The 26,110-nt window shown below is 38.9% G+C and overlaps 2 protein-coding genes across 8 annotated transcripts in view; one reads left to right on the plus strand and one right to left on the minus strand.

Moving 5' to 3' along the window:
• TMEM255A (transmembrane protein 255A) overlaps positions 1 to 11,998 on the plus strand; it is a 143,260-nt gene extending 131,262 nt beyond the window's left edge. For 6 of the 7 annotated variants that reach the window (XR_013993001.1, XM_081044048.1, XM_081044049.1 and 3 more), the window contains one exon: positions 2,792 to 4,106. Coding sequence is in view for 6 of the 7 variants with exons in the window: in XM_081044048.1 (XP_080900174.1) it covers positions 2,792 to 2,950 (159 nt within the window). In the remaining variant the exon portion in view is untranslated. Of the gene's footprint in view, positions 1 to 2,791; positions 4,107 to 11,869 lie in introns of those variants that run through there. The other variant, XM_081044050.1, reaches the window with a different exon arrangement.
• Positions 5,432 to 12,883, minus strand: ZBTB33 (zinc finger and BTB domain containing 33). Its single transcript, XM_081044047.1, has 2 exons — positions 12,704 to 12,883; positions 5,432 to 10,373 (listed from the first exon to the last, which is right to left on the minus strand). Exon 2 carries the CDS (start codon positions 10,369 to 10,371, stop codon positions 8,377 to 8,379), a length of 1,995 nt encoding a protein of 664 aa, XP_080900173.1. The 5' UTR covers positions 10,372 to 10,373; positions 12,704 to 12,883; the 3' UTR covers positions 5,432 to 8,376.
• Between the last annotated feature and the right edge of the window lie 13,227 nt (positions 12,884 to 26,110).

Consider the following 26,110-nt stretch of genomic DNA (forward strand, 5'->3'; position numbering starts at 1 on the left):
AGATAATGATTTTACAGGAGAAATACAGATTGTAGCCTCTTCCACTTCCTCTCTCATTTCTATACAACCAGGACAGAGAATAGCTCAACTACTCCTTCTCCCACTCCAGACCACCCATAAATCTGCCAGCAATGAGCCTAGAAACAAAAAGAATTTTGGATCCTCAGATGCTTATTGGATTCAAAATCTCTCCCCCAATAAGCCCATGCTAGATTTAAAACTTGATGGAAAAACCTTTAAAGGCCTTATTGACACTGGTGCTGATGCAACCATTATTAGACAAGAAAACTGGCCACTTTCTTGGCCCCTTTCTGACACACTTACTCACCTACAAGGCATAGGACAGACAACTAACCCCAAACAAAGTGCCAAGTTCCTAACATGGCTAGATAAAGAAAATAACTCTGGCACAGTACAACCTTACGTTGTACCCAACCTCCCAGTAAATCTGTGGGGCCGTGACATATTATCCCAAATGGGAGTAATCATGTTCAGCCCCAATCCCAAGATAACCACCCAGATGTTAAAACAAGTTTTTTTCCCAGGTCAGGGATTAGGAAAACAAGGACAGGGAATTAAAAAACCCCTGTCTACTGCCCAGCGCCCACCTCGATTAGGCTTAGAACATTTTCACTAGTGGCCTCTGACCAACCTGCACCCCATGCTGACCCTATATCCTGGAAAGACAACTCGCCCATATGGGTGGATCAGTGGCCACTAAGTTCAGAAAAACTAAATGCTGCCAATCAGTTAGTGCAGGAACAATTGGCGGCAGGGCATCTAGAGCCCAGTAACTCCCCCTGGAACACACCTATCTTTGTCATAAAAAAGAAATCTGGAAATTGGAGACTTCTCCAAGACCTTAGGGAAGTCAATAAAACAATGATAATTATGGGTGCCCTTCAACCAGGCCTACCCACCCCTGTAGCTATTCCCTCGGGATCCTTAAAAATCATTATTGACCTCAAAGACTGCTTCTTCACTATCCCTCTACACCCTCAAGATCGACAACGTTTTGCTTTCAGCATACCTGTAACTAATTTCCAAGGGCCTATGCAGAGATTTCAGTGGAAGGTCTTACCTCAGGGCATGGCCAACAGCCTGACACTCTGTCAAAAATTTGTTGCTCTGGCCATCAATCCCATTCGAACTCAGTGGCCCTCTCTTTATATTATTCATTATATGGATGATATCTTAATAGCTGGCAAGAATGGGTCTGACCTCCTTTTATGCTGTGACGCCCTTGTCAATAGCCTACAAAACAAAGGATTACAAATAGCTCCCAATAAAATTCAGTTAAAAGATCCCTACACCTATCTTGGTTTTGAACTCCAGGGTAAATATATTAAAACTCAAAAAATTCAACTCAAAACCACCCATTTAAACTCTTTAAACGATTTCCAAAAATTATTAGGTGATATAAATTTGATCCGTCCATACTTAAAACTTACGACAGGAGAACTAAAACCTCTCTTTGATATATTACAAGGAGACTCAAACCCAACCTCCCCACGCAAGCTAACTAAGGAAGGTCTGCTTGCGATAAAAAGAGTAGAAGAGGCCATCAGTCAACAATTTATCACCTTTATCGACTACACTCAGCCCCTTAAGTTTATCATCTGTGCCACGCCACACACACCCACCGGTGTCTTTTGGCAAACAGCACCTTTGATGTGGTCGCATCTCCCTGCCTCCCCCGAAAAAACTATAACTACAGAGGTTATTTTTAGAAGCCTCTCCTTTACAAATTGCTCCTCCTTCATTAATGTATTCTCCTATGCGTGTACCCAATGGATCAATATATATCTGTGAAAATAATTATGCCTACACCTATTTACCACAAAACTGGACAGGAGTTTGTGCCCTTGGCTCCCTCCTCCCAGATGTATCCATCATTCCAGGAGATGAGCCAGTCCCTAAAAAAAAAAAAAAAAAAAAAAAAAAAACATTTATTGAGTACCTACTACTTGCAAAACTCTGTTCTGAGTCCTGGGGGATACAGCAATGAACAAAACAGGCCAACTCTCCTTGAGCAGGAAAATCATTAGGGTCAAAGGTAGGTAGGTATATGTGGACCAGGGAAAGAGAAGTGGCAAATGACTGCTAACATGCCAATTCACTGGGTATGTCTTAAATCCAAATCTGCTCCCTTCCCAAACACCATCAGTTAGACAACACAAAGTAAAATTGAATCCTCAGTGTCTCTACAACCTGACAGATTGCTCTTCCTATCATTGGCATTCCCACCTCCATGCCTTTGTTCTTCTTCCTTCTCCAATCTGCCCTGCCCTTGGAGGTGGTGGGCTTCAGTTAAGATGAAATCAAAATTGTTGGACTTAAAGAGTACAGATCCAAGAAAGCACTTAACCTTTCTAACCTTAGTTTTTGTTTTGTTTCTGAGATGGGCTCTGTGATATATTCTTGTAGCAAATACTTTCCCAGGTACTAGTAACTTAACCTCAAATGTTCTCAAGTCCCCAACTACCTTTTCGAAGACTAGTTGAGATACTGTTGCCATAGCTCAGGAAGAGGTATTCATGGCTTGAGTTGTAAACATGGAAAAGGGGTTCAAATTGAGGGGTAGAAGGAGCACAAGATATCTCTTCAGGATCTTCACTGTCCAAGTGACTGAAAGTGGGACCAGCTCAGTGTCATGCCCCTCATTAACTTTGTGGTTTCTTTGTTGTTCCAAACAGAAACAAACTTGGCCCCTATTGATTTTTAAATAACAACTGACTTTGGGGAATTGCAACTTCACTGCCTAAACTGATGTTTTATTTTCATTACACAGCATTCTGGTGTCTTTCCATCCTCCCCTCCCTCTGGACTTTCTGAGGAACCCCAATCTGCCTCTCCTTCACCCAGCTACACGTGGTCCTCCAGCGCACCACCCCGTTACTCTCCACCTTATTACCCACCCTTTGAAAAGCCACCACCTTACAGCCCCTAAAGCGGAATGCTTGCCAGCTACTGGGATTATTGTGGCTTTCATATCTGCTTTAGTGAAGTGTATAGGGTACACAATTTAAAGTGTCATTCTTATGTATAGTTTCAAGTTTTAAAACAGCCTGCCAGGCAGGCTAGGGAAAGACAGGAAAGCAGCTTATTCGTTATCAGCGCGGAGCAGGAGTGGGTAGGCTGAACCCAGGACTTCCCAAGAAGGGAAGACACACAATCTAAGGCTAGGGAGCCAGCTCAGCAAGAATCCTGTCATGTTTGGACGTGCATTACCCCATGACTCTGCCTCTGTAGTCAGCAGAAGCGTGGTTTCCATGTTTCATTTTGTGTAAATAAGAATACTGTCCTCGGGCCCTTGGCAGATTGCCACTCTAGTACCACGGTTGAAGTACCTGGCTTTTAAGCCCTATCTTTCCCTACCATTGAGGTCAGTTCCTAAGAAAAGTTTCCCAGATGATGGGGCTACACAGTAGTTCCAATACAGACAGTCCTGGCGAAGATTTTGTTTGCTTGTGTCTGGACCTTAAAAAAAGCTGCCTATCTCTTACTCCTTTCTTCTCTATATTGTAAAAATGGCTGTCGTGAGCATTCAGCTCAGCTTTTGTTAATGGTACCTCCCAAAAGGAAAAGTGCAATATTCCCTCAAGTAGTGGGGAAAAGGATTGTATTTCAGAAGCACTGAAATACACAGAGCAACATGAGATGTTTTAAATAGATGTTACACATGTGATAACTTAGGAGACAGTGGTTCTGCTACATGTTGCAGTATTGTAAAATACTGCAAAATATATTTGCTGCAGGAGACATAAATCTTATGGTTAAAATTCAGAGTTAAAAATGATAGATTAGGTTCTTGGGTCATGAAATGAATTGTTATTAATCTTTGTGACTATTTAATCCTTAAATATTGTGCTTCAACTCTAGCAAACCACACGTATCCTGCACCCTATCCCAAAAGAATCATCTGTATTTTAATGTTACTATTCTTACCGGTCCCTTTTTCTGTTGAGACCAATCATGACAGCTTTCAAGATCATGGAAAGTGTTTCAATGCCGCTTTAAGTCTGCAAAACCTCAAATGTAGCCAACTTGACAAATTCTTAAGTGTTACTGTAGATTTAAAATGCATCTGGCACATTGTGGTAGGTATCTGTACAATTCTTTTAATTATACATAGCTTTAAACCATCAACCTGATGGATTTAATACTTTGGCACCCATGCCTTCACTTCAAAATGAACACTTTCGTTGTGATCTTATGCTAACCTGAGAAATGACTGATTTAAAGGAAGATGAATAATCCTACACTTGTATAATGTAAAAATACAGGAGAGTACCTAAAGACAGTCATGCAACCACAGAACACGTACTGGAAAATTTTCCAGCCAATTTTGCTACCTCCCAACTTGATGGATTAGAAGCAGCAGGCAAATGCTGGTGCTCCCATCTACCTTGTAGACACCCAGCCATCAAGAATTATCAAGGCACAAGTGCACTCGTGGTTCACAGTAAATGTTTGCAAAACATTCAGTTTAGCTTTCAGCATCATGAATGATGCCTCATCCAGATTTCAGAGCCGAAAAACTATAATCCTTTTGTTATATAAAATTACTGTTATTTTCTACAGTTCTGAGATTAAAATTCTATTGGATTTCAAAAAGGGAATAATAACCAATTGACTTACAACACAAATATCAACTTGTAATACTCAGTGATTCTTTCTGCTGTTTACACTTGACCTTTTGCTTTAGTGAATGTGTATGAGTATTTTTAAAAGGCACCATTACAGTATATCCTACATTTATTACATTTCTTAGTATTAAGGTTCTGACTCATTTTTGTTTTTCTTACTTTACAAAATAACTTGAAACAGTATAGATTTTGCAACTTAATTTGAGCTTTTTTATTACATTGAATTATATAAAGTGCATGTTACCTCAGAAAAAATATTATTTGCTGCTTTACTCTTTTGCAAAACATTTGCTGTAATGAAGGAATTTGTATTTCCAATATGTACCCTGACTGCATTTTGTAATATTTACTGCTTTGTTCCTATTTCTGCTCTAAAGTATTGAACTGGGCATGAAACATTAAAATATTAATCCAGGACCTGTATAAACTGGATGTTGCTTTAAATCTGTATCACTGCCACGCTGGAAACCCAGACCGCTTTTGTGATGTTTCAAATTAATAAAACTATCCTATTCGTTATCCACTTACATGCATCTTCATGGAATCTACGAAAAGTGTCACAAAGTCTCTAAAGCGACTGACAGCAGCTGACTCCCTTTTGACTATTATGGTTCAAGATAGATTGGGCATGTGAATAACCAACATATAAAACCTAAAGGGAAATTTTGTCATGCTGCCATCAGAAATATAGCTCCAATCTCCTGCTACAAAATTGAAAAACAAAAGAATATTAAGTCTATATAATTTCTGAAAGACAATCTTGTAAAAGATGCACTCAAAAATCAGAATTAAAAATTTTATTTTTGCCGTAAGAAGCTCTACGAACTAGTATCAGGTAACAGTTAATGATAAGTAGAACTTAAAGTCATGATAGGGAAGATTGTACAAGTATGAATATTACAGTATTGGGTGGAAATGAACAAGGTTTCATATGATTGACAGAGGTGAGGAAGTCAATACTGTCGAATTAGCAATTATTTCTTTAGAATATGCAAGCCTTGACCATACAAAATACCTTGATCATTTTTACCATGTTTTATCTTTTTGGTACAATGGGGGGAAATGCAGCATCAATTCCTCATAGTAATTGTATGTGAGGGATCATTACTACAAAAATGATAATTATTTAAAATATATTTTAAAGTGAATCTTCCAAGATTGCTATGGCATTTTAAAATCTTTGCTTAGTTTGAGCATTTTCACTGTCATCTCTTTTAACAAACTGCTATTTCAAACAGTTCCTATCCAGAATATTTACAGGTAATTTATCACAGGGGCAAATCTAAAGCCAACCTGACAGAAAAAAAATGAAGTTTAATAGCCAGCAAGCTAAGTATAAAATAAGAAAACCCCATCATAAGTTTTAAGCAGCACCTTGCTGCAGATTTCCAACCCAATAAATACTGGTAGTGAAGGGATTTAGCCCCCAAGGAGTATTCCACATGAATTCCAAACTCTGGATGAAGAAACTTTTAAAAAACTGAAGACCCTGACATACATGCAAGTATGAGTCTTCTGGCAAAAAACACAATTTAATTTTCCAGTTATTCTCCTTAAAAAAACTCCAGAAGATACCTTCAGTAGGCACAGTTTAAATTTCATACTCAGAATTTACATAGAGCACAGCGGCAGCACAAAATTATATCCATATTACTCAGAATGGATAGTTTTCCATTATAGAATTAATTTCTGGTTTGTTCTAATAGCCTTGTAGAAACTACCAAGTTTTATGACAACAAACTAATTTACCTAGCAGGTAATTCTGAAAGGTCTGGAAGCTCTGCTGGCATCAGTATCATTCACACTTGTAGAAGTAATTATGTCTAACTGGTTGAAATCGCATTAATGAAACTCAAATTTCCACTGAAAATATTTCAGAATGCACCCTATAGCCAAAGAGTAATGTTATAAATATCTACACAGAAAGGAAACTGATATTGTGATTCCAGAGACCACAAGTCTTAAGTTATAAGGTAATTTAAAATTTTCCAAGGCTTAGTTTACAAAATGGTTTGTAGGTCTAGACTCACAGAACAAAAAACAGTTGCACATCATTCTTGTCCTCAGTAAGCAAAAGATTATTTTTCTTTCTCCTTGTATTACTGCAAATACTGATGCTTGATACCCTCAACTACCAACTAAGAAACACTGAAACCGTTATTTTCCAATCTAGCTTACCATCAGAATGATGTATACATGAGGAATTGCAATTAAAGCTTTAAGTTCAAAGTCAAGAAATAGACTATTTTTAAAAATACATAGTTAAGGAGAAAGAAAATATCTATGTTGAATTAAGAAATACTTAAGTAAGGTTACAAATGACTAACTATGCACAATCTTTTTCAGTATCTATTTTTTTCCTTTGCAAAAAGTCATTTACAGAAGTTCAACAAGTTAATCCTGTTGTAAATGCTAAGTTATATATTTGTTCCAACCTGCTTCCTTTTAGTACTAGCACTTCAGTAAGTTTTTACTTTATTTTCAAAATGTTTAAATATGTGTCATTTAAAAAAAGGAAGAAAGGTGGCATTTACTGTTCTCAAGATAAATGGAAATCAACAAGCCTATATTACATTCCATACAGTTTCTGATTGATACTATATTGTAGCAACTTGTAGATGGAATGGAACTTATTTTAGAAGGGGTAAAAACCTAAAAGGTCTTGCTGAAAGGAAAATACTAGATCACTGATTCAACTATTTCAAATGAAAACTTCCTATTAGAGATTCTAAGTAATATGAACATTTAAAAATATATGCCAGTAGCCTCCCACCCAAAATATGTAGGAGTCTCATTTATGGAATCTATCATGTATAAAGATTTATACAGAATTAAAGATTTATTTGGTGGCTTTCAGATTCAAAATTTGAAAAAAATTATTGGGAATATTTTTAACCCTAATGAGCAAAAAGGCAATCTCCTTTCCCTTACCCTCTGTATCATGTAAGAGCCAGAATTTTTTAAAAATGTGACAAAACTCTTCATCTCCTCCTGTACGCATTACAAAGATTAGTATTTTTGCTCACAGGTACCACATAACAAAGGTATATATACAGTAGTCCAGCCACCAAAGTTTTTTCCAAACTATGACATTATCAAGATTTAATTCTGATTAGCTAAAACTAATTAATTCTTCAGATGAGACTTGTCTGCGTGGCCAGTTTCATGGAGGAAGGCAGGAGGCTGCTATCCATTTGGACTAGAATACACAACCAAGCAGACTTATTCTGAAATTTTCCAGAACAACTTTAGAAGTTCTTGTTTACTTTTTATGCCATATACAAGACAATACACGTTTATAGTCTCAATATTAAGAAAATTGAGAATTCAGCAGTAAAGTGCTAACAGAAGGGGAAAGTTGAAAAATATACTAAGGTATGCTTAATAACTCCAGTTATTTTAAAAGACCATTCAGACTGCTTCAAATTCTATTCAGGAAACTATCTCTCCAAGCTTTTTTTTCTTTTTTTTTTCTTTTTTTTGTTTTTTGCCTCTTAAATCAGCTGAAAGCTAACTATATAAACAAATACTTAGTGGAGAACTTCTCAATCTCTACTCAAACTTTCAGAATAATTTGCTTCTAAAAATTATCAACAAATAATCCAACTAAACCACATTCAGATGATGTGGCAGATCAAATTAACTCATTTTCAACTTAATTTCTTTTATAGGTCTTCTGAAAGCCCTGCCCCTTAATCCAAACCAAAACTTTCTGGTATTTCAAAGTTCAGTAAGATTCTGGTATTATAAATTCAAACTCAGTACTGCCATCTGTTACATTCTGTTTAAAAATTGAATCATTTTCCTGCTGAATAAAAATATCTTCCCAGGTCATTGGCTTGTTCTGAGGAGTAGATGTGGTCCCTATTGGAGGTTCTTTCCCAGCATCAACCTTATACCCAATACTGTCATCCTTCATTACAGGCACAGTGCCTGACCTATCAGAAAGATAAGCATATTGTCTGATTTGTAAAGACCTGCATGGATGTAAACGATAAAGCTTTGATTCTCCAGAAGGATCTTGACTATGAACTGACTTTATGTGTGAAGACATAAACTGATAGTTGATGAAAGATTTGCCACAGGCCAAACATTGATACCTTCGTTCCCCTGTGTGATGAATTTCATGCTTTGTGCGATATTCTGCAAGAGGAAATACCTTCTCACAGTAACGGCAAGGATACTTCTTTTCCCAAGAATGAATGTTAAAATGTCTCCGCAAGCTTGTCAGACAGACATATGACCTTTTGCATACAATACAGATATAATAGACCCTTCCATCTACTATTAACTCATAGTGATCATCATGTTTTACTTTCATACGTTTGTTTGTTGTCTCACTGCTAGATGTTTTTGGAATCTCATTCTCAATTCTGGCATCCCCTTCATCAGGGTCATCTTTGACAGGGATCACTATGTCATAGGTATCCTCACCAATATTTGCATAAACCTTGCAACCAGTCGACAAGCCTTCAATTTCTGTAGCTGTATCTAAAGTAATGATCTTCTGACCTTCCATTAGATGTTTTGATTCTAAACCTGGATCATTAGTGTTTCTAGTAATTATATCTGAAATTTTTAAAGAATTGGAAAGTGGCTCTTGAAGAAGTGTAGGAATCTGCATCTTCTGTATCAGTGATCCATCAAAAGTGGTATTTTGGGGAATATCAGCCTGTGGGACCAAAGATGTATTACTGACGGCCGAATCTGGACTGGAACTAATAGTGTCATCATCATCATCTATAATTTCTTCCTCCTCCTCTTCATTGGACTTGTTTCCTGTTAAAACAGCACTATTTGGTGTCTGCTGCTGCTTCTGCACAAGTAAATTGATTGAAGGATTTGGAAGTGAAGGACTGACATTCGGTGATGTAGCAAGTGGTGTCTGATTTAACAAAATAATGTTAGGAGTCAGATGTGTTGGGGCTGAAGATCCTTGTGTTTGGCTCAGAGTTGCCTGATTCACAGCAGCAGGAAGTTTCTGAGTAGATGTGATATTTGTTAAAGGGGAAGAGTTATTGCTAGCACACGGTGCGACATTTGAAATAGCAACAGAGCCTGGGTTAGGCAGGACCTGTGCCACTGCACTAGTACTCGGCAAAGTCTCCTTTGCAGGCAGAATCTCAGAGCAGAAAATGACGTCATCATCATCATCATCTGAATCAGTAACAATGATCTTTTTTGTCTCATAATCTTCAGCAGATAAGGAAAAAGACTCTGTTATAATAGGCATTACAGTGGCCCCATTATCTTGGGTTTCATCTTTTGATTTTTGTATTTCAAGGTTCTTGTCACTAGAACCAGGAGGTAAGATTTCTGCATTACCATCCTGAGCTGTACCTGAGATGCTTTTAACCTGTGACAATGGGACACCAAGCTCTGCTATAAATTTAACTCCTAACAACTGACCTGATTTAATTAACTCGTCAAGTAAATCTGATCTAACACGAACAATTTTAGAACTATAGATATAATTGAGAATTTCTGCAAAGATCTCTGCTCTTATAAAGCTCAGTTCAACAACCTGCCCAGCAACCGAGAAGAGCTGGTGGAAGTAAGTACTAGAAGCAGAAAGAATATTCCTGTGGGCTCGGAATTTTCGGTCTTCCACAATAACAGTAACATCACAGAAGAGTCCATGGCCACGTTGTTCATTTAAGGAGTTCAGCAGACTGCCAGAATATTGAATGTCTGTAGCAGAAATCAATTTTCTACTCTCCATGCCTATAAGGGAAAGGGAGGAGGAGGGGATGAGAGAAGATTAGGAAAAACAAAAGTACTTTACCATTTAGAATTTTAGCTATTGCATCATTAAATTCAAGTTTTTGGCATAATTTTTTGGCTTTTATATAAATTGTTCATAGAGGCTGGGTTTTGGGCCATGTGTGAAACCTCATGACTTCCCCGAAAGAGACAAGCAAGTTTTAAATCGATCCACAGATGAGATTAATTTTCTTAGTTCCAATTTTGGGTTTTTCTCAAGAAGAGTTAAGAGTTAATTTTCAGCTGTGTTAACTTTTTAAAGAAAAATCTTCATCATGAACATATAAAAGTAATTCACCTGTAAACGAATGAAAATGTCAGAAAAGCTTAGTGTGTGCAATACAGAGTCAGAAATATATACTCTTCCTAAATTCTAACTTATCTTTAAGAGTATATTCAAAAGCTACTCCCTGCAGCCAATGAATCAGCATTTGTAAGCACTGACAATTATTACATCTAAACTTCCCATTATTTTTCTGTTCTTATTTAAATTGGGTTGACTCATCTGTATAAACAATTAAATACTTTTGTTACACACTCCTCTTTCTTTATCCCTTTCCCCCTTATCTCTCTACTGTTACAATCTCCAAAGGTAAAATGTTAAACAGAGTGCCAAATGAAGTCAACAGATGCTATTGTAAAAAAATAAGACAAAGGAAAATGAAAGTTTACCATTTCTTAATGCTTACATTTGCATGAAAACATTTTGTTGGGAAAAATTACGTCCATTGGTATGAGAACTTTTCTCACACCAAATTAATTGGTGAAAATGAAAACAAAAACTTATTGGAACAGAGCAGACATTACTCTAGGAAAAAACGGGGGGAGGGCAGGATGTCAGTAAATAGCATTGCCACTCCCAAAATATTTTTTTGCACTTCTCAGAGATATTCCCAGTAACAATGATGTTGAGTTGCCATATAGCTGGTAAGTACTACTTTTGGTAAGGAAACTACTTTTGGTAAGGAAATAAAATAAGAAATATTTTATTGCTAATATTCTTTCCCTTTAGTGTTAGCAAAATAATAGTACTACTGTTAGTGTGTAAGTTATATACACATGGAAAGCAGGGTGTCTCAACTATCTTCTCAATTTTTCAAAATTATAGCTTAAAAACAAAAAGTAGGTGAACAGTTTAGAGATCATCAAAAAAAGTCTACAAAATCTAGAGATTATTTAAAACATTATCTGTAACAAGACATTGCTTGTTAACAGTACTAAGGAATTCCAGGTTACCATAAAGGCATTCATCGAAAGGGTGACCTTTGGAGAGCAAGCCTGCAATCAGGGCTTCCAAAATATGGGGATTTCGACAGAAGTCACTTTTCAGTGGATAGATGTTTTTTTTAATACAATCCCACAATTTTTGCCATTTGCAAATGCTTTTTTTTCCAATAGAGGAATGCGTTAAATGGACGTGTCCCGGTGACACTGGGACTTGGTTTCATTTTGTTTAGGTTTCCTCCTCCTCCCCGTTAGGGTGGGCCCAGGAACAGCACAAATCGGTCTGAACCCACTCCAAGATTTGCAACCTGACTTTGGAAAAGCCATTCCACATCACTTCGAGAGAAATCCTTGACTGGGGGCAGGTGATGGTGCAAAAGCAAAAAACGCCAAACGCCATCAGCGAGGGATTGAAACAAACCGACACACGCGGCTCGCTGCAGCAGCTGAACCCCATCTTCCTTCCTCCACCCCTTCCTCCCCATTTGCACCCACCTGGTGGCAACCGGAGTTTTTAACCTCAATTCACGAGAAAAGGCAGCTTTTTGCAAATACAGATGGAGGTAGGTACAGCACCGTGAGGGCGGGGGTAATAAGCGAGCTGGGGAAAGTAGAAGGCGGCGACGAGGTGGGGGTGCTGGGAGGGGATGAGGCCGAGTAGGCGGCATTGTTATGCCCTGGGAAGGGGACGGAAGGGGAGGATGGGCCCGGCAGAAAAGCTCTAAATCAAAGTAGACACGAGGAAGAGAGAAAAAGAGGCACAAAAAGGCAGACAGAGGGGCCAGAAAAAAGCCAGTGGGTCTCTGTGGAGGGCTCCCCACGCTCCGGGCCTACCCAGGGCACCGGCAGCTCTCGGGCCCCTGACGGGGAAGGGGACCGCGCCGCGTCCCTCACGGTTCGTCCCCTCCTTCACTCCCAGGCCCACACAAAGAAAGGGCCGGAGCAGTGGAGCCTCGGACTCGGCCGCTTCCTGGTTCAAGTGAGAAGAACGCAGACACAGGCGCGGCCCATGGACCGAAGAAGCAGCGCGCCCCTCACCCCCTCCCGGGTCGTGGCGGGGTCCTCACCTGCTTCCCCGCGCCGCCGCTTCTCCTCGTCAGGCCGCGCCAAAGGGTAGGAGTCTTCCAACAACAAGAGGCCGGACTCCGCGGCGATTCGGCTCCTTCTTTAAACGTCGCTCCAGTGTTGGGCGACGTCGACGCGGCTGCCGCTTCCTGCCGCGACCGCTGCTACCGCTGCCCTGCGTCGCCGACAGAGGGCACAGCGCGGGGGCGAAGCGCTGAAGTCGAAGGCGCCCTCCTCTTCCGAGCGTACTTCGGGTCTTTCCGGAAGGACCCGAGCTGCAGGCTGGCCCCCTTCGGCGCCCCACTCGGCCTTCCGCTTCTTCCGTAAGGGGGCGGAGGAAGACTGGGAAGCTCTTGGAATGTTCGGCCCTTTCCGGAGGGCGAAAGGGTGGGAAAAGGGAAAGGGGGAGAGGGGGTAATGCCATCACAAGCGGTGGGGTGAAAGGGAAACTAGTCGCTTTCAACCAAATTCAGTGTAAGCATCTAAGGCATAAAAACTTTGTGAGACTATCCGGGTTTCATTTCTTCTACAAGTTTGAAACTGCTTTGTTAACTTATTTCTTAGATGATAAACCACTTTGAAATATAATCTGAATAAATAAAATCAAATACATTTTATCAACTCATAATTCAAATTCTAGGATAACAAGATAACAACTATAGTAACTATTTTAAAGAAATAAACTAGTTTCTGGAGAAGTACTATCTTCTTAATTGACTACTAAATGATGCAGTACTATGTTAATTCCTTCATTTCAACTATCTTTTATTGACCACCTGTTTGATCTATACCAAATCTTATGCTAGGTTCTATGGAATACAAAAATAAATAAGCCAAGGTCTCTACCTTTTCAAAGAGCTCAGTAGATAGGTACCCAAACATGGACAACAGTGTTTATACAAGGTATAAAACAGAACGGCATAGCAAACTGAATGTTAACATTTGAGCTGTATCTTGAAAAATGAATAATATTAACACTTGCATTGTTGAGTTGTTTTTTTAACAGCATTTCACGCTCAGAGGGCTTTAATGTCTGACACTGTGCAATAGTTGTTTAATGAATGAGTAAATGAGTTGTACGTAATATTTTTTTACGTAATTCACTTTTTTTACGGTAATTCACTTCCGACTGAGTACCACGATGAATGAAACAACAGGAACGGTGTTTGGAGAGCAAAATATTTTGCTTTAGGTTGGTTATTGATCATATTCAACTAGGGAACCAAAATAGTAGCTTTTTTTTCAACAATATAGGCCATTCACTACCTTCATTTCCTTTTTCTAAAAATATGTATAGGATAATATTGTATCAGTTTCCAAAAACTTGAATTTGCACCCATTTACCTGTGCTTCTTTCCTACAGAAATTTTACTGAAACTGTCCATCAGGATATTTCATAATAAAAATACATCTAACTACATCTAGTTTTCTTCAACATGAAATCTGACAAGGATGTCATCATCTGTCCATCCCCAATCTATTCTACAATCTCCTCAATAAACTGCCCTGTATTCCCAACACAGGGCGAAAACCGATCCAAAGTCATAACTCCAATGTAAAAACAACAAAAAAAGTAAAGCCATGTACTAAAACATCAAAGTGGTATAATACAGTTGTGTTTTCACATATAAATAAGAAATTCACAAGATATCCCTTAGTTTCTTCTCCAATATTTTATATTATGGGAAAATAAACTATGTGAGAATTATTGCTTCATTGCTTTTAAATTATGACAAAATTATGAAAGTTCTATTGTTCAATATAAGGACACTTCATGGGAAATAGGAATGTTCTGTTGTAAAAAAACTAAAGCAGATGGTAGTATTTTCCTGGCAACTGAGCAATTAGCAAAACTATTTACCAGGTTAATGAGTCATTTCTCCCCCAAAATTTAGTAGCAAAAAAATTTTTTTTAGGAAACAGGACAAAGTACATCTTGAAACTTTAGGGTCAATTTACCTTTCAGTATCTAAGTTGACTTAAACTAAAATGAGACTTAAATTACAGCATAGGGAATATAGTTAATAATATTGTGTTAATGATGTGTAGTGCCAGGTGGGTATTAGACTAATTGGGGAATTCACTTCCTAAATTATATAAATGTCTAACCACTATACTGTACACCTGAAACTAATATAAAAGAATATTGACTGTAAGTGAAATTGAAAATTAATTAATTAATTTTAAAAAATAAAATGAGACTTAACTGAAATACAGATCACAGTAGCAGTAGCTGCCACACTTGGTATCAAATATTTGTTGGTTACCTCTCAGTAAATTGGAAGATGCAATACAGTTTCTTTTGCAGCAGCATTAATGACACCAAGGCCACCCACAGGATTGCCTTGTCTTTGTCCCTTTCCTGAAAGGACATTAAAAGTGTGGAGCCCCAACTGAGGTATGATGAAAACCTGTTAATTCAAAGTTCGAGAAATCTTCTATTCCCTTCTGTCCATGGCCTTTACCCCGTAGCACAGCAAAAACTAAACAAAAAGTTAAAAATGTACCTACAATTAAAGGAAATCCAATGATCAGGAAAGGATTTTCTTTTCCTTGGTAGGAAAGCAGAGCAAACCAAGAAACCTGAGGAGCCATAATATTTGTCTTTGGGACAAGACCATTGGAAAGTTTCAGTAATGTTCTGTTTCTCAGCAAGTTATTTCACTTTTCGCTTTCTGTTCATCTGCGGGCTTAACCCCTATTTCAAACTCAATAGATTTTAAAGGGAAGAATCTATATCAAATGGATTTGGAGTTATGAATTATTTCACATTCTAGAAAGGTTTTGATTGGCTGATGATAGAATCAGTTCAGTTTTATAACCGCATGTCAGTGTTTGCTTGCCTTGTTTGAACTTGATTCTGAATTCCATGAAGGCAGCAACTGTCCTCTCCTATGTTAAAATGCCAACAATCTTATGAGTGCTTAATATATATTAATTGATGATGATAAAAGAGAAAAATGACATTCATTCAGTCCTAGAGTGCTACCTCTGAGTTATACTTAGCTTCACAGATTTAGTAAGGTCACTACACAAGTATAAGAAGAAACCATAGGAGGGTAGGTATAGTGGAAAAAACAAAGACTTGAGGAGCAGATGTTAGTGGTTTGGGATTCTGGTACTGCCACTTAATAGCTGTGTAAACTTGAGCCTGATTCTTCATCTGTAAAATAGGGATGATAATAATACTTTCTTACAGTTGTTTTCAGGATTAAATGAATTAACTACATGTAGTTTCAAACTGCTTACAGTTTCCAAAATATGATATGTTGTTTACTTCTTCCATCTCTGTACCTGGAACCCTCAACCTGGAATAACCATTGCTTTCCTTTCGTATCCGCTTTGCCTCTCCTGTTGTTTGACAAGTGCCTGGGCTTCCAGAAAGACACATTTCAAGCACTAACTTATTTGTGAAGCCTGTCTTAACCCAATAAATGGTAGATGAATATGGTTATTTAATGTTAAATGAATGAGTGTCTGGAACACGGTAAGTGCTAAATATACGTTTGCTTTTTCATCACTGTCCCCTTTCCTGCTTAACCCCAACAATTCTTTCTTTAAGTGACTTGTTTAATATTATTAATTCTCCTTTTCTTCTTAAATCCTTTCAAAGTCAATTGGATAGACATTATGTAACCCTCCTACTGGGAAAGAGGAGGTGGATAATTCTAACAATAATACAATCTACAGGAAAAAAGCAACAGGTAGCTTATTTCAAATATGAAAAAAAAAAGTAAGAGAACATACTACCCATAAGTCCTTTGTGAAAAATTACTTGGCAATATGAAATCAAATCAAATAAGAGATGAGTCAAAATAAAGAATTAAGAATGGACATTTTTGCAGTGAGCCAATCTATTTAAATGGATGAGTAATACCAAACAACAAGGTTGACTATGAATAAGTGACAGAATGAAACTACTATAAACCCTACCACAGTAAAAATTCATTCATTCATTAATTACATAATATTTAGTACCTATTCTGTGCCTCTCTGAAAATATGTATGAGAATGGAATGAACCAAGGGAAAGAGCCATTCAAACATCATGTTGCATTATTATTGTATGTGACATACTTATATGAAAACATTATTTGTTGTGTATCTGAAATTCAAATGTAAGTGGGTCTATGGTATTTTTTTCTGCTAAATCTGACAATACTAAAATGAACACAGTCAGCTGCTTAGGAAATACTTTGTGCCTTTTCTTCCCATCCCACTGAGATTTTTCTTTTAATTCAAGATAGGCTAAAACAATATGTACAGTTGACCCTTGAACAATGGATGGGGGATAGGGGCCCCAGACTCCCAGGCAGTTGAAAATCTCTGTATAAGTACATAATTTGATTTGACATATTCCTATATATTCTATATGTACATGTGTATGCACATACTTGTGCATATATTATGTATGCATACATATATACTATTCAAACTGAGTGCAAGTTGTTCCAAGATTTGTGCCTGAGAAGCCACAAGCCCAAAGAATACACCAGGTGGCTGAGTGTGAGACATAGGTTTATTGAGACTTACAGACCAGGGAGTGTCTCCAGTGGTGGCAGCCAGCCAGAGGGGTAGCGCTCCACACCCAGGCAGGGAAGAAGCGAGGTTATAGAGGTAAAGCAAAACAGAGCAGTCCATGGGAGAAATCATCTGGCAGGCCCTGCATGCCTGCTTTCATGTGCACGGTGTTCTGAGAAGCCAGGAGACCTTGACTGCTGGCCAGTGTACAGAACTGGCTGTCTGATAAGCAACATTCCCGTGGAGTGGGAAGACCTTGAGGGCCTGCTAGCTTATCTGCCTGTGGGCAGGTCCCACCGCCCCATCCCCCTACCCTGGGCAGTCATAGCTCTGGGATTCTTGTGGGTTAAAGATGTACATTGTAACCAGACACTGCAACAATAATATAGGCAAAGGAAAAACAATATCAGGCCCAGGAGGAAAGCAACAATACCCCAAAATGGGGTGGGTAGGGAAGACTAGGAGTGGACAAGGGAAACTAACCAATTAGAAAAGGGGTCACACATAGGAAGCCCTGCTTTACTATGGGTCTGGGGTTCTGAATAGTTACATGGGGAGGGATTTTAAAGACAAAGGTTGGGGATATTACTAGTCCCTATTCTATACCAATACTCCCTCCATGGGGTTAAGATCCTCAACCACCGAGGCCTGGCTTGCCAGTGCCATGGCAAAGAGACCACATATATCCCCATGGGTAGGTCTTGTGGCACTGGCAAAAGGAGGTTGTTTTTGGTGCCTCACTGGGGCAGGAGACTGTGTGGTCCAGTCACTTAAATTTGGAGGGCTCAGCTGTCAGAAAAGCATACCAGCGGGGCCTTTCTCTTTGAGAGGAATAATTGATGGTCCTGAGGGCCTGGTGCAGCCAGGTGATGCCGTCTGCCTCATGATTTCCAGGTGGAGTATTTAACTTTGCATGAGCTGAAGCATGTTACACTGTGACAGTTTTCAGCTGTACTGCTGCCCATATATCTTGCACTAAGTCCTTGTCTCACAGTGGTCACTTTGTAACAATCCACTCATTTGCAGTCCAGATGGGGAGCCACAGAGTGAGGCCCTTGAAGATTGCCCTTGTCGATACACAAGGTGAGATCACTTGTTTCTGAGACAATCACCATCCATGCTGCTCATAGTTCTGCTCATAGTTCTGCATAGTTCTGCTCATAGGCTGCTTTGCACAATAGAGTTCTAGGTGGAGGGAAGGACATTAGAACATATTTAATTCAACTTTGTATATTCAGAGATATAAAAATTGAGGCCATGACTTTCAATAAAATAGTTGTGTGTTCATAATTACGAAAGCCTCTGATTCTTATTTATTCCTCTTCACACTCTCCTGATCCTCAGTGACATCTTGATGACAGTCCATCAGGTAGTTCATGGGTTATAACATCTGTGCCTACTCTGATAAGTTAATGCTTTGTCTCAAAATGATTTCCCCAAACTCATATTACATGAAAGAAATAACAAATTAAGCCATCTATACATTACCTCAAAGTTTATTATCTGCATTCGTTAAGACTTTAGCCACATGATAAAAGACAGACCCAGAAGGGACTGAATCCCAGAATCTCCTGGAGAGTTACATCTGGCCAGTGGGCCCTGAGCAGCCCGAGGGCCATGAGGACAGTGGAGTAGAAGTGAACAGACTGTAAGGACGTAATACATTTTCTTTTTTAAAAAATTAAAATTTATTGGGGGTGGCAGCGGTTCATAAAATTACAGAGGTTTCAAGTGTACAATTCTGTAATATATCATCTGTATATAACATTGTGTGTTCACCACCACGGGTCAGTTCTTCAATAACCATTTATTTGACCCCCTTTACCATTATTTTTGCCCTTCATAATTTTCCAATCGGTTCTAGGTTGTCTTACCCATTTGGAAATTATTTAATAATTCAACTACAATACACCAAACACAAATGATATAAAATATAAATGTACACCTGAATAATTTATCACAAAATGACCACAATGTAACGACAAGTTTGGTCAACAAATTGAAATTACCAGGAGCCAAAAGCTCTTCTCAAGTTGTTTTCTTTCTAAAGGTAAGCACTGTGGCATCTATCAATGCAGATCAGTGTTCTCCTGGTTTGGACTGTTGTTAATAGGAATAATCTGATAGATTTATTAATAGAATAAAATAGAGTACTCCATGGTATCTGGTTTATCTTGCTCATATTTTGTTTGTGAGTTTCATTCATGTTCTTGAGTGGAGCAATAGTTTATCTACTGTTTCTTCTCTGTAAGGTGTTCCAGCCTGGCAGTATTTCACACGTAATCTACTCTGATGTTGATGGATATCTGGGTTTTTGTAGCGCTTGACTATCACAAATGATGCTGTGTTGGATATTTCAGGCTCTGTTTCTTGGTTCACACGGCCCGGTTTCTGTTGAGTAGTTTGCTACTACTGTGCTCCTCTTTAATTTTCATTAATGAAGCCGAAATTTTTTCCAAAATAATTGCCCCAATTCATGTTCCTTTTCCAGCATTTCTCCAAATTTTTCTCAAATTTTGAAATTGTCTGTCTTTTAAAATTGAGTCAAGTCATCAAACTGGCGGGGTGAAGTGAGCCTCTGTAAATCTCCCCTGGAATTTACAACTAATCTAACAACAATAACTCCACAAAGCACTCACTGCACAGCAGACAAGCAAGACGAAGAGGCCACTAATGAATTCACCTAAAGGTGGGAGAATTGCCCTAGCAGGAGCGGGGGAAGAGAAGTGCGGTGACGGAGCTACAGGGGCGCAGGACACAGACCTAGCTCAGTGCTCTGAGCTTGCTGCATCCCGGAATTACCGCAGCTGCGGAAGAGGGAAGAACTCAGAATGCTAGGGCTCTGCTTATGGCCCACAAGGCTGAGGGGGCACCGTAACACAGCTGAACCCAACGCTCACGGCACAGACCTCGGAGAAAAGACGGAGGAAAGACGGCTGAAAATGGTGGTTTAAGCTCTCATTGCCGAGCAGAGAACAGAATCCTTAGGAACTGAGACTAGCTGCCCCATCCCTAACCTCCCAGAGCTCGCCCCGCCCCGACCTACCCGGTGCTAGAAGTGGAACAGTAGCAGTGTCAGATCAAAAGAACAGAATATTTGCAATTCTGAGAACTGTGGAACGCAGACACAGATTCACAGCTGAACTAGTTCCGGCAAAAGGGAGGGAGCTGTGGAAGCAGGACCAGCTGTAGTGGTGGTCACAGACTGCTGAAACACACGGGCTCTGAATCTGGTGCAGGACTTCAAAAGCTCTCTGCACACACACACGGACACCAAGCCCTGTGACCCAGGTGAACAATTAACAGAGGACACTCAGGTAATTCTCCCAATGTGTGAGAAGCTGGAAACGTGCAGAGAAAACATAGCATTACCGTGTGAGAGAAAAAAAAAGGCTGCAGTCGGAGAAATTAAACATTCTACCAACAAGTATTGGAAAACAAAAGAAAAACCTCTTCCTATCAACCTGTTACAGATGGCACTCCTGTAGATGTCTAGGAAGAGAAATAATAAATCAGTAATTGCCATGAATAACCAAGGTAACAAGACAGCTCAGAAAGAAAGTGAAATGTCTACAGAAAAGGAACTTAAAGATATGGAAATATGTGACTTAAATGACAGAGAATTCAAGATTGCAGTTCTGAAAAAACTCAACGAGATGCAACAAAACACAGAAAAACAATTTAATGAACTCAGAAACGCAATCAAAGAACAACATAAGCATTTTACAAAAGAGATTGAAATTTTAAAAGAGAACCAAATGGAATTTCTGGAGATTAAGAACTCAATAAAAGAAATCAAGAATGAAATAACCAGGTTAGGTAGTAGAGTTGACCAGACGGAGGAAAGAATCAGTGACATCAAAGATAGAAACCTGGAAATTACACAGATGAAAGAAGAAAGAGACTTGAGACTTAAAAGAAATGAAAGAACTCTACAAGAACTTTCTGACTCCATCAGAAAGAGCAATATAAGAATAATGGGCATACCAGAAGGAGTAGAAAGAGAGAAAGGAACAGACAATATATTCAAACAAATGGTTGATGAGAATTTCCCAAACTTATGGACAGAACTGGATCCCCGAATCCAAGAAGCAAATAGAACACCTAATTACCTCAACCCAAACAGGCCTTCTCCAAGCCACATTGTATTGAAGCTGTCTAAAATCAACTACAAAGAAAGAATCCTCAAGGCAGCCAGGGAAAAGAAGACGGTAACCTATAAAGGAAAGCACATTAGATTATCATCAGATTTTTCAGTAGAAACTCTACAAGCCAGGAAGGAGCGGAACCAAATACACGAACTATTGAAAGAGAGAAATTATGAGCGAAAAATAATATATCCAGCAAAGATCTCCTTTAGATATGAAGGAGGAAAAAAGACCTTTCCACACATCCAGAAGCTGAGGGAATTTTTTAATACATGACCTGCACTACAAGAAATACTAAAGGAGGCTATTCGACCACCATCAACAGGGACAATTGATGGCAACATAAAAAGGGGGAGAGTAAATGCCTGAACCGGAATGTGGAAATGGAGAAAGTAAGCGTGCTGAAGAAAACTGAATACTCTAAATATCAAACTTTCTTTTACATAATCTTAAGGGTAACCACTCAAGAAAAATCCATAAGTGAAATATATACTGCAATAAAAGAATAAACAGATGGAAACATCATAGAATACCACCACACAGAAATAATAGACAACAACAAAAAGGCAAAGAAACAATGGAGACAAGCTTTACCAGAAAACTAAAGATAGAATGACAGAAAATCCTCACGTATCAATAATCACCTTAAATGTGAATGGACTGAACTCACCAATAAAGAGACACAGAGTAGCAGATTGGATCAAAAAACTAAACCGAACCATATGCTGTCTCCAAGAGACACATCTCAGCTACAAGGACAAGCATAGACTCAAAGTGAAAGGGTGGGAACTGACACTCCAAGCAAATGGTACCCAGAGAAAATCAGGTGTAGCCATAATGATATCATATGAAACAGACTTCAGGGTGAAAAAGATAACAAGAGACAAAGATGGACATTTCATAATGGTAAAGGAGACTATACAACAAGAAGACATACAGTCATCAATATTTATGCCCCCAATCAGGGAGCACCAAAATATACCAAGCAACTACTAACAGAACTAAAGGGAGAAATTGACCAAAACACAATTATACTAGGGGACTTAAATACATCATTTACAGCTATGGATGGATCATCAAAACAGAAAATAAATAACAAAATAGCAGCCCTAAATGACACATTAGATGAAATGGACATAATTGTCATATATAGAGCACTTTATCCTAAAACATCAGATTATACATTCTTTTCTAGTGTACATGGAATATTCTCAAGGAGAGACCATATATTGTTACATAAAATCAGTCTCAGCAAATTTAAGAAGATTGAAATCATACCAAGAATATTCTCTGATCACAAGGCTTTGTAACTGGATATCAACTGCAAAAAGAAAACAGGAAAAAACACAAATACATGGAGATTAAACAACATACTTTTAAAGAACGACTGGGTTGAAGAAGAAATTAGAGGAGTGATCAAAAGATACATAGAAACAAATGACAAAGAAAATACATACTACCAAATTTTTTGGGATGCCACGAAAGCAGTTTTAAGAGGGAAATTTATATCACTACAGGCCTATCTCAAGAAACAAGAAAAATCCCAAATAAATAACCTCATGTTACACGTTAAAGAACTAGAAAAAGAAGAACAAGCGAAACCCAAGGTCAGCAGAAGAAAGGAGATAACAAAAATCAGAGCAGAACTAAATGAAATAGAGAACAAAAAGACAATAGAAAAGCTTAATGTGACAAAGAGCTGGTTCTTTGAAAAGATTAACAAAATTGACAAACCCTTGGCTAGACTCACTAAGATAAAAAGGGAGAAGACACTAATTAACAAAATCAGAAATGAAAAAGGGGATGTTATCACGACACCACAGAAATACAAAGGATCGTGCAAGAATACTATGAAGGACTATATGCCACCAAATTCAATAACCTAGAAGAAATGGAGAAGTTCTTAGAAACATATAGCCTTCCAAGGCTGAACCATGAAGAACTGGAAATTCTAAACAGACCAATTACCAGTAAAGAAATTGAATCAGTCATCCAAAACCATCCCAAAAGAAAAATTTCGGGACCAGATGGATTCACTAGTAAATTCTACCAAACCTTCGAACAGGAACTAATACCAATCCTATTCAAACTCTTCAAAAAATTGAAGAAGAGGCAGTCCTCTGTAACTCATTTTATGAGGCCAGCATTACCCTGATACCAAAACCTTGTAAAGACAACACACAAAAAAAAGAAAACTAGAGACCAATATCTCTGATGAATAGTGATGCAGAAATCCTAAACAACATCTTGCAAATCAAATACAACAATGCATTAAAAAGATTATTCATCACGACCAAGTGGGGTTCATCCCCGGGGCACAAGGATGGTTGAACATTCGCAAATCCATCAATGTGATACATCACATAAACAAAATAAAGGACAAAAATCATATGATTCTATCAATTGATGCAGAAAAAGCATTTGATAAAATACAACATCCATTTATGATTAAAACACTTAATAAAATTGGTATAGGACACGTCATCAAAATGGCGGCGTGAGGTGAACCTCTGTAAAGCTCCCCTGGAATTTACAACTAATCGGACAACAATAATTCCACAAAGGACTCCCTGCACAGCAGACAGGCAAGACGAAGGGGCCCTCTACTAAATTCACCTCCAGGTGGGCGAATTGCGTGAGCGGGGGAGGAGGGAAGGGAGAAGTGCGGGGACGGAGCCGAGCGGGCGCAGTATGCAGACCCAGCTCAGTGCTCCGAGATCGCTGCATCCCTGAACTACCATAGCTGCGGGAGAGGGAAGAAATCAGACTACTAAGGTTCAGCTTACAGCCGACAGGTCTGAGGGGGCAGCATATAACACAGCTGAACCCAACGCTCCCGGCAGACACCTCAGAGCAAAGACTGAGGGAAGAAGGCTGAAAACTGTGGTTTAAGCCCTCACTGCCAAGCGGAGAATGGAAGCCTTAGACACTGAGACTAGCTGCCCCCTCCCTACCCTCCCCGAGCTCACCCAACCCCCAACTGAACGGTGCTAGAAGCGATAAAGTAGCAGTACCAGATCAAAAGGACAGGATATTTGCTGTTCTGAGAACTGTGGACCGCAGACACAGATTCGCAGCCCAACTAATTCCAGGAAAGGGGAGGGAGCTGTGGAAGCAGGAGCAGCTGTGGTGGTGGTCACCGCCATTGCTCTGGGCCACCTCCCACAACTTACGCCACCCCTGGACCCACCTATCTGGGTGACACCATGCAGGAGTAAACAGAACTGTTAAAACATACCAGCTCTGAATCCGGTGCAGAAAGAGATTTGGAACTTCAAAAGCTCTCCGCACCCCAAAGGGACATAGCGCCCTATGACCCAGGTGAACTGTTAACAGAGGAGAGGCCCGTCTCCCAGGGAATCCCCCCATTGTGTGAGAAGCTGGAAAAGTGCAGATAAAATATAGCACTACTGTGTCAGAGAGACAAAAAAAGGCTGCAGTCAGAGAGAAAATAAAACATTCTACCAACAAGTATTGGAAAACAAACAAAGACCTCTTCCTATCAACCTGTTGCAGTAGCCACTCCTGTAGATGTCTAGGAAGAGAAATACTAAATCAGTAATTGCCACGAATAACCAAGGCAACAAGACAGCTCAGAAAGAAAGTGAAAAGTCTCCAGAAAAGGAACTTAAAGATATCGAAATATGTGACTTAAATGATAGAGAATTCAAGATTGCACTTCAAAAAAAACCTCAAAGAGATGCAAGAAAACACAGAAAGGCAATTTAATGAACTCAGAAACGCAATCAAAGAACAACATGAGCATTTTACGAAAGAGATTGAAATTTTATAAAAGAACCAAACGGAATTTCTGGAGATTAAGAACTCAATAGAAGAAATTAAGAAGGAAATAAACAGCTTAGGTAGTAGAGTTGACCAGATGGAGGAAAGAATCAGTGACATCGAAGATAGAAACCGGGAAATTACACACATGGAAGAAGAAAGAGGCTTGAGACTTAAAAGAAATGAAAGAACTCTACAAGAACTTTCTGACTCCATCAGAAAGAGCAATATAAGAATAATGGGCATACCAGATGAAGAAGAAAGAGAGAAGAGAACAGAGAATATACTCAAAGAAATTGTTAATGAGACTTCCCAAATTTGTGGACAGAACTGGATCCTCGATTCCAAGAAGGAAATAGAACACCTAATTACCTCAATCCCAACAGGCCTTCTCCATAGCACATTGTATTGAAGCTGTCTAAAATTAACACCAAAGAAACAATCCTCAAGGCAGCCAGGGAAAAGAAGACGGTAACCTACAAAGGAAAACCCATGAGATTATCATCAGATTTTTCAGCAGAATCTCTACAAGCCAGGAGGGAGTGGAACCAAATAATCAAACTATTTAAAGAGAGAAATCATCAGCCAAGAATAATATATCTAGCAAAGATATGCTTTAGATATGAAGGAGGAATAAAGACCTTTCCAGACATACAGAAACTGAGAAAATTTTCTGATACACAACTTGCACTACAAGAAATACGAAAGGAGGTTATTCGACCACCATCGACAGGGACAATTTGTGGCAACCGAAACATAAAAAGGGGCAGCGTAAAGGCCTGAACCGGAATATGGGAATGGAGAAAGTAAATGTGCTGAAGAAAATGGAATACTCTAAATAACACACTTTCTTTTACATAATCTTAAGGGAACCACTCAAGAAAAATCCAGAACTGAAATATACACTGTAATAAAAGAAGAAACAGAGGGAAACATCATAGAATATCACCACACAGAA

The sequence above is a fragment of the Rhinolophus hipposideros genome (assembly GCF_964194185.1).
Source record: "Rhinolophus hipposideros genome assembly, chromosome: X".
Taxonomy (NCBI): Eukaryota; Metazoa; Chordata; class Mammalia; order Chiroptera; family Rhinolophidae; genus Rhinolophus; species Rhinolophus hipposideros.

Excerpts from the sequence above, each read along its gene's own strand:
- ZBTB33 (XM_081044047.1), bottom strand. The coding sequence starts at position 10,371 with ATGGAGAGTAGAAAATTGATTTCTGCTACAGACATTCAATATTCTGGC.